The sequence below is a fragment of the Carassius auratus genome, chromosome 50, assembly GCF_003368295.1.
Source record: "Carassius auratus strain Wakin chromosome 50, ASM336829v1, whole genome shotgun sequence".
NCBI lineage: Eukaryota > Metazoa > Chordata > Actinopteri > Cypriniformes > Cyprinidae > Carassius > Carassius auratus.
The window spans coordinates 5,946,490-5,955,601 of record NC_039292.1 but is presented as its reverse complement, the minus strand read 5'-3'; the positions used below and the strand labels follow the sequence as shown (position 1 = coordinate 5,955,601).

The window sequence follows — 9,112 nt, the reverse complement described above, 5'->3', positions numbered from 1 at the left end:
ATCAGTGTTCTGTTTGCTGATGACAGATTTGTGTTTACTCACTCTGGCTCTTAATGCTTTCAATTTTTCCCCAACATACAGTATAGAACCAGGGCAAAACCATGTAGACCATATGGAAAGTGTTCAAAAACCTGTTTAAATCTTGCCCTCTAACACAGCTCAGAGACCACCCTGACCACGTTGGGAGAAGAGCAGTCTAGTTTAGTTTGTTTTAAACTGTTTTTAAGCAGGGAATTCTTCCAAAATCATTGCTCGTATGTCAATGAAAATAATAATATCCTCAGAAAAACAAACCGATTAGCAGTGTGGATACCCAGAGCTTACATATTCACCCAGAGGTGCAGTTGCGCTATTTCGCCGCTGCTGAAGGGGGCGCTCAGACACTCTCTGCGCCTCATGTCCACTGTTTATACTCAGAGCTCGCCGAATGCGATCTACTTCCGGCGTTTAGACAGCGTATAGACGTACAGAACTTGTTTACACTGCAAAATAAACTTTTATACTGCATTACACCTCCTTTTCAAAGGTTTTCGCTTATGTGCTTTATTTGACGCGGGTGTAGGTTGTCTCTTGGCCATGCCTGTGCTCTCAGAGAGTTATAAATATTAACATGAGAAGTATTTAAATGGAAATACAGGTAAGATATGTGTTTATACTGAGGTTTTAAATGAATCACGTTTAAACGAGCTTATTCTTTTAAAGCTTTAATGTAGAATAAAACAAATAAAGCAACAAATGAATTTTAAGAAGCAATGTCTGTCAATTTCTGCATTTATTTGTCTGCCTGCCTTTTGGCTTATTTATTTTATTTTATGTTAGGTTACATACAGTATTTTTATAATAAAATGTTGTAGGGAGAACTGCTAAATCTGATTTGCATTCATGATCTCTTTCAGTAATGTTTTAATTTCTCATTTGCAGTGGTAAAGCTGTTATCATGGCTGCCTTTTTGTTATATAAAGATAAAATATGATGTAAAATAAGTTTGTAGAAAGATCTGCTCTATATGCATTGCATTTATAAACTTGATTATTATTATTTCTATTATTATTTCTTCTAATGTTTTAATTCCTAATTTTCAGTGGAAAAGCTGTTATTATGTCTGCTCACTTCAACACTACATCAGAGGACGATTTCCCCACTCTGAAGCCGAGACGCATCCAAAACCAGAACGTGGTCCACCGGCTAGAAAGGCGTCGGATTTGCTCTGGTCCAGTCGGGGCTCATTGGTACCGTGTGCGGTGCTTCCACCAGAACCTCTTCCCCAACTTCACAGTGGTGAATGTAGAGAAGCCGCCCTGCTTCCTGCGTAAGTTCTCTCCTGACGGACGATGCTTTATTGCGTTTTCTTCTGATCAGACTTCTTTGGAAATCTATGAGTACCAAGGATGCCAAGCTGCTGAAGATCTTCTTCAGGGTCAGAAGGGAGAAACACTGGCCAATGAGAATGACCAGCGCTCCCTTAACATCAGAGGCAGACTCTTTGAACGCTTCTTTTCCCTTCTCCACATCACCAATGTGGCCTCCAACGGTGAGCACTTGAATAGAGAGTGCAGTCTTTTCACTGACGACTGCCGTTATGTGATCGTCGGCTCAGCAGCTTACTTGCCCGAAGAACCTCATCCACACTTTTTCGAGGTGTATAGAAACAATGAATCTGTGACCCCGAACCCACGCTCCCCTCTTGAGGACTACTCGCTGCACATTATAGACCTGCACACGGGCCGGCTGTGTGATACCCGCACTTTTAAGTGTGACAAAATCATTCTGTCACACAATCAGGGACTGTACCTGTACAGAAATATACTGGCGGTGCTTTCTGTGCAGCAACAGACCATACATGTCTTTCAGGTAAGTTTGTAAGACTTCACTGTACAGCACAAATCACCTGGAACGCTGTCTTAAATGTTGTATTTTTAGGTTTTCTATTTCTGTTTATCCTCACCATTTCCTGTCAGTTTGTTTCCCAAACTGCAAAATGGCAAAAAAGAGAGTGATGTATATTTAAAAAATATAAACAAAATATAGTCTTAAAATATTATTGACATATTTGTTTATCAAAATAGGTTAGTCAGAGATTGTCGTTGATGCAACAGGTTTGAATTTGGCCTGCATAATTTTCCAGTTACATCATCCAGTTGATACCTATAATTTCTTGCCATTTATCTATTTTTTTATTAGTATAAACATAAAATAAAATGCCAAAAAGAGATAAATAAGTTTTAATTTTTTTTTCTCAAGTATTAAGTAAAATAGCCTCTTAAATATTATGGACATAATTGTTTATCAAAATACATTTATTTTATCAGCCCATGGTGCCCAAGGGACCCAACAATTAAGCCAATTAAGTAGCAAAAAAAAAAAAAAAAAAAAAAAAAAATATATATATATATATTTTTTTTTTTCTTTAGAATATTATATTATAATGTACATATTTAATCTATAGTATATGTATAAAAAATAATATGGACATTTTTTTAAAAACATGTTTATTAGAAAAAATTTGTAAGACAATTAAAATTTTTCCAAAATGTTTTTTAATTTCTCAAATCTTTGGGGAAACATAAATATTATAAATACTGTAGTATATATGATAGTATGATGTATATTAAACATTATAAGATATATATTTAAAACGTTATTGACATAATTGTTTATAAAAATGACATTAAAACATAATTTTAAATGTTGTTTAGGCAGGCAACACAGGTTTGAATTTACCTCGTCATTTTTCCAATCCCATCACGTAGTTTCTTGTCATTTCTTTTTTGGCCAAATATGAATAGCAAAAATGCCAGTAAAGACCGAAATATTTTTTTTATTATAACATATATAAAATTTATATTCTGAAATATGTCCAGTATATACTTAAAAATGTAACATATTTGTTTAAAGAACTAAATTGATTTATTTTGTCATTGTGCTCATTAGCACATTTTAATCTAGTTTGGTAGGCTTGAGTGTCCCAGTCCCTCTACTGTTCTCTACTGTTTATACAAAAAAAAAAAAAAAAAAAAAAAATCCCCTTAATTGCTAAACAAAATGTAACTTCTAACCAGGTGACACCAGAAGGAACCTTCCTTGACGTGCGCACCATTGGTCGTTTTTGTTACGAGGATGACCTGCTGACACTGTCTGCTGTTTACTCCGAGGCCCAGGCTGAAGGCCAGCCCGGTTTCTCCCGTCTGTATAAGGAGAAAACCATCAACTCCCTAAAGCACCGTCTGCTGGTGTACCTGTGGAGAAGGGCAGAGCAGGACGGCAGCGCCATGGCCAAACGCCGGTTCTTTCAGTTCTTCGATCAGCTCAGGCAGCTGCGCATGTGGAAGATGCAGCTCCTGGATGAACACCACCTGTTCATAAAGTACACCAGTGAAGATGTGGTCACGCTGAGGGTCACTGACCCCTCCCAGGTACAAACCACCAGCTCACCCAAATGCACTGCAGTAACAGGAGATTGAATCAGATATGCCCTTGCTGGCGTCATCCGCTAATCTCTGGTAGTGTAAGATATAATACTCGTTGTTGTGAATCTTTATACAGGTGGGGTTTGTGTTGCGTGGTTGGTGGATCAGAAGTAAAATATTGTGTAACCTTACTACTCAATTCTCCTCTTCATTTTAGCCCTCTTTCTTTGTGGTTTACAATATGCTTACCACTGAAGTTATTGCGGTTTTCGAGAATACTTCCGACAAACATCTGGAGCTTTTTGAAAACTTCTGCGACCTATTCCGGAATGCCACGCTCCACAGCGAGGCCGTGCAGTTCCCCTGCTCTGCTTCCAGCAACAACTTTGCCCGTCAGGTGCAGCGCAGGTGAGATATAAATATCAAGCAATTGATGGTTGAGCCAGAGGAGGCCTCTCTCACTTTGTCTCACAAAAGGCTATAACAGTGACTCAGTGTAAATGTGCCACTCAACATATTGGGTGGGAACTCGCTCATGCCGGCACCTTTTGATATTAAAAACCCTAATTATGTAGACCTCACAAATGCAGGTTCAAAAACGAACAAAGCTTAAAGGGTCTGAAACTTTTTGAAAAACTTCATTCAGGCATAGTTCTTTCATGCACCATTTATGTTCTTCTTTTTTTAAAGAAGTCTCTTATGCTCACCAAGGCTGCATTTATTCAATTAAAAATACAGTAAAAACAGTAATAATCATTTCAGTTTTAATATATTTTAAAATATTATTAATTTCTTTGGTGAAGCCGAATTTTTAGCAGCCATTACTCCAGTCTTCAGTGTGGCATGAAGACTGATTTGCTGCTCAAGAAACATTTTTTATTATTATGAAGGTTGAAGGAAACTTTGTGGAAATCAAGAATTTTTGTATAGGGATTGATGAATAGGAAGTCCATTTAATACTTCCTTGCTGAACGAATAACTTCAATAAAGAATCATTTCTGGTTTATGGACTGGTTTGTTTGCGCTCAGGTTTAAAGACACTATTGTGAATGCCAAATACGGAGGGCATACAGAGGCGGTCAGGAGGCTTCTCGGGCAGCTGCCCATCAGTGCTCAGTCCTACAGCAGCAGCCCGTATCTGGACCTCTCCCTCTTCAGCTATGATGACAAGTGGGTGTCCGTCATGGAACGGCCAAAGACCTGCGGCGATCATCCCATACGGTACCACTGAGCTTAAAACCACCACCTCAGAAATGAAATTTGATCAAAAGTTGTGCAATAGTGAGATATTTTGGTGCAATTAATGACACTTCATTTGGAATATTATTTTTGTGTATTTACTTGTTACTTTTAGAGAGTTTTATTATTATTATTGTGTTCCTGTAGCTCAACTGGTAGAGCGTTGCTTTAACAAGCGCAAGGTTGGGGGTTCGATTCCCCGGGAACACATGATAGGTAAAAATTGATAGCCAGAATGCACTGTAAGTCGCTTTGGATAAAAGCGTCTGCTAAATGCATACATTTAATTTAATTTTAATTTAATTTCCTTGCAGGCTTAAATATAGACATATGCACAGTCTAAAGACGAGGCTGGAGTGCATGCCCAGTATAGTGAAAAATGAGGCCCAGCGTGAGGTCTGCATCAACTTCCTTGTTAAATCTTGAAACTGAAGTGTAATTTCATACCGTGACAGGCGATCTTTAAAACACTTCCTGAGAGCTCTCGAAAATTTCCCAGAATTTTTCTTACAATAATTCTCTGATGTACCAAACAACGGTTTGCTTATGCTGTAAGACAGACTGGTTTCTTACTGTCGACATGCGATTTGGCAGCGTAATAAACTGCTACTGCTTTTGTTTTCCTCCTGCAGGTTCTACGCGAGGGACTCTGGGTTGCTGAAATTTAAGATCCAGGCAGGCCTGCTGGGCAGACCCGTTAACCATGCGGTCAGGAGACTGGTCGCATTCACCTTCCATCCCTTTGAGCCCTTTGCCATCTCTGTACAGCGCACCAATGCTGAATACGTCGTCAACTTTCACATGCGCCATGGATGCGTATGATAATGCATGTGTGAGTAGAGACGTGCAATTCGAGAGACTCAGTTTGGATTCAAATCTCTGTTTTCTTTTTACATATCCTTTTTATATAAAAGTTTTATTTATTTCAAATGTGATATCTTAGCTTTTCTATTCTTTTACTAAAATGCAATGTGCAAAATAAAATGCTTTATTGATATTACAGTATAGTCCTGTCTTTTCTCACTGAAGGTGAAAGATTAATGTCAAAACAGATGTTTTAGTTTTTCTACATAGTCTAAACAGACAGAACATTAAGATATTCTCAGTTCAAATCCGTCATCTGCCATTTGTCGATAGCAGAGAAAGTATAAAGTATGCTAATGCCCCCTCTTAGCAGTTTTCTCCCTCAAGAGCCTAATGAAATAGTTCAGCTTCCATTACCAAGCCGGCTCCCACATAGTCAACCAGCATTAACCAAAAAATGGAGGTGGGTTCGAAGCACACAACACCACACCAACACTAATGCAACAATAATAACAACAAAAACTAATTCTGAAATTGATTCATTATAGCCAGTTTACTAAGTGAGAGGCTTCCCTGTGGGAATACGATTGTTCAGTTAAAAGAGCAGAGGTTGAAGAAAATGCATCTGTTTTAACAAGCACTTCAGCGCTGATTGAAGGACAATTTTCAATACGGGAGATTGCGACGGCTTTTAAAACGCCAGCGTTTCTGTGAACTTCCATACAGAGGGGAAAGATTTTTCCCTCTTCATAATGAAGAAAGAATACAATTAGCACTAATAAATCGAACGTGTAAATCTCCGATGACTCGTATTTGGAGTCGCCCATCTCGGTGGGAAAGTCGCATGTCAAATCTCCCCCCACCGGTCTAAAAGCTTTCTTTTCTTGAGTTTCCGCAGAGTGCCATTTTTTTGGAGTGGACCCCTAAGTGCAACTACTGTAAGTGTAATCATTCTCTCAAGGCTTTATGAATACGAATGCCTGATATCCCGCTAGTTACTGACAGAAATTTCCCCTGTCCAGCAAGATGACCGCGTTCTTGTAGGTGCTCCAGGCGCGGTTGTGCGTGGGGCCCCTGAACGCAGGAATGAATGCTTTTTAGCCGCGGACTGGATTTAAAAGTGTGATCCTAGGGTTCGGCGTGGGCGGGAGTGGGAGGGTGTCGACTGTGCTTCGTAGGGCTTCTCTCTCATTTAATTCATCTGTAATGGTGCTGCCGCGATATGGAACAAAAAAATCGTACCAGGGTTATAATTTCCCCCTTGCAATCAGTTCAGTTTTGCGCTGCATGGGAAAAAAGAGAGGGGAGAGAGAAAAAAGGTGAAATGTACACTTGATTGAGGAGAAAATTAAGTGAAACGTTGTGAATTGAGATTGCATTATTCAACATTTTCCATCACATTCTTCCTTCTTTTGTGTTTCTATTATGCGTCGCGGTGACCTGTCCCCATCACAACTGATCCACACTGCTCCGGGCATGAGAGAATTAATTAGATAAAGAGAGAGAAGAACTAAAACATTTACCACAATAAAATTGGTGCCGACAGAGATGTTATGCCACGCTCTTTCAGTCCGACCTGGTCACAAGCTTTAATAGCTGTCATTGTTGTGGCTGCCTGCGCTGTTAGAAAGAGACAGTGCGTCTTTCATGGCAGTCTTTATCGCTCCAGTTTAAAAGGTGTTAGTGAACCCGAACCATCCATCATGGGTGCTCTTTGCAAAACATGGGATATCTGTGTGTCGTCAAATGAAAATCTGCACTTCTCTCCAACCTAGTGACTTATTAGAAGGAACATTTAAAGTACAGTAGCTTGACATTTCATCTTGCTTCATGGGTTTTTATAGCGGCATCGGTCGGCTCTGCCGCATGTAAAGTTGCAGAGCTCATTGCATAGGTCAGTTGTCTACCTCCCTAGGTGTTATTCTTCTCTAACTTGTCACAAAGTCTTTTATGATATGCAATTACAATCCCTTCTGGTCTAATTTGGAGTTGGCTAGAATAATTTGAAGTATTTTGCCATTTAAAACTTCAGATGACCGTGAATGGGCTGGTTGGTTCTCACTTTTGAATGACTTTAACTTGTATGAGAGCTATTGAATCCAAGTTTATTTTTTATTTTTTTTTCTGTTTAGGATTAAGATTAGAATTTACTTTCATCAAAATGTACTCATGGACTAGTTAATGCAGAAAGAAAATTAAAAATAATATTAATAGTTATTTGAAATTCAGTTCAGAACACTTTCTTTATTTTAGCATGCTTGCCCTTTAAAACTATATACATGTTGGCTCTGCTGAATGGTAGTGCACACAAAACAAATATTTATGCAAAAAATAAATGCATTAATTTATTATTTATATGTAATATATTTTTGTATAAATATTTTTTATGCACCCATGACTTTTTTAAGACAATTTCGTTGTATTTAATTGCACAAATTAAAATAGCTTTTTTTGTTGTTTTATGACATACTTTTAAGACTTATTAATATTAAAATAATTTTATAGATTAAACGTATAAATTAAAATAGTGCTTTGGTCAACAAGCAAACAAAATACTGGCATACAATCAGGCAAGACTCAACTACATAAAGTTTTTTTTTTTTTTACTAATATTTTGAACTGTTTTTTTGTTTTTGTTTTTTTTCATAAATGTGAGCTCTGGACAAGTTGTGATGTCATTCTAATGGATTTTCTTACAATGTTGGCCAAAACGCCAAAACAGTGGTTTCATATTTTGTTACAGTTTACATTTTTGCTGTCCCATTAACTTTGATCTTATATTCTTATTTTAATGTTTACATTTTACTCAGAAGCCATTAATAGGCTGTTTAATGGCAGCTTCCATTGCGACAACTTACCCCATACAGTGTAGCAACATATTTCACTATTAGGGCATGTTGTCACAAAAGATAAACTTGTTTAATAAGACCGTATCTTTTTCATAGCCAATAACAGTATTTTTGTTATGTGCCTATTCAAAAATCCACCTAACTTCTGTTTCTTTTATATACACAAGTACTTTTATATAATTAGAATATATCTTTGTTCAGTAATACTTGACATTGTGTCTTTAATTTGCCTGTGCCCTTAGCCTTTGAAACGACACAGGTGGCAAGTGTTTGATGGTCCTGTAATACTTTTCTACTTTTTGTAAGTATAGACTCTTCAAACTTGTAATCAGGCACTTATTTTGTGTTAATTAAGTCTGCACAAATGGCAGCAACCTAGCATGCAGAGAGGGCACGTATCACCTGAAAAACTTCATCTGGGTTTATTCGGCTGCCTAATTAGGTGTCCAGCTGCTTGCCGGTCGGCCAGCTTGGAGATCACGTCCAATCAGACGGCCAAGTAAATCCAGGGCCACTGAGCTTGGTTAACGTGTGATATCCTGCCTCGGTCGGTGACATGGCTGACTGGGGTTAACCTGTGAAGAGGCAGCAGGTGCTGTGGGATTAAGTGTCCGCCCTGCCTCTGGTTACACAAGCTAATTGAACACATTCTGACGCCCTCTGGACACCTGGGGAAAGCCTCTGGACATGACAGTGGGAGGGATCTGGTTCGGGCCGTGTGTGGTTTGAGAGAAAAAAAAAAAAAAAACAGACCCCTATCATATAAAAAGAGAGAAAACACAATGTAATTTGCTTATTAAGATAACAAAAATA

General features: G+C 38.2%; 1 protein-coding gene across 1 annotated transcript; it reads left to right on the top strand.

Moving 5' to 3' along the window:
• The first annotated feature begins 446 nt into the window (after positions 1–446).
• LOC113066771 (DET1 homolog) lies at positions 447–5,646 on the top strand. The gene is made up of 6 exons (XM_026238787.1): positions 447–637; positions 1,083–1,851; positions 3,060–3,413; positions 3,625–3,815; positions 4,437–4,628; positions 5,279–5,646. Exons 2-6 carry the CDS (start codon positions 1,099–1,101, stop codon positions 5,466–5,468), a joined length of 1,680 nt encoding a protein of 559 aa, XP_026094572.1. The 5' UTR covers positions 447–637; positions 1,083–1,098; the 3' UTR covers positions 5,469–5,646.
• The last annotated feature ends 3,466 nt before the right edge of the window (positions 5,647–9,112 follow it).

Excerpts from the sequence above, each read along its gene's own strand:
- LOC113066771 (XM_026238787.1), top strand. The coding sequence starts at position 1,099 with ATGTCTGCTCACTTCAACACTACATCAGAGGACGATTTCCCCACTCTG. Across the intron at positions 1,852-3,059 it reads AGACCATACATGTCTTTCAG|GTGACACCAGAAGGAACCTT; the intron begins GTAAGTTTGTAA and ends ACTTCTAACCAG. Across the intron at positions 4,629-5,278 it reads TGCGGCGATCATCCCATACG|GTTCTACGCGAGGGACTCTG; the intron begins GTACCACTGAGC and ends TTCCTCCTGCAG.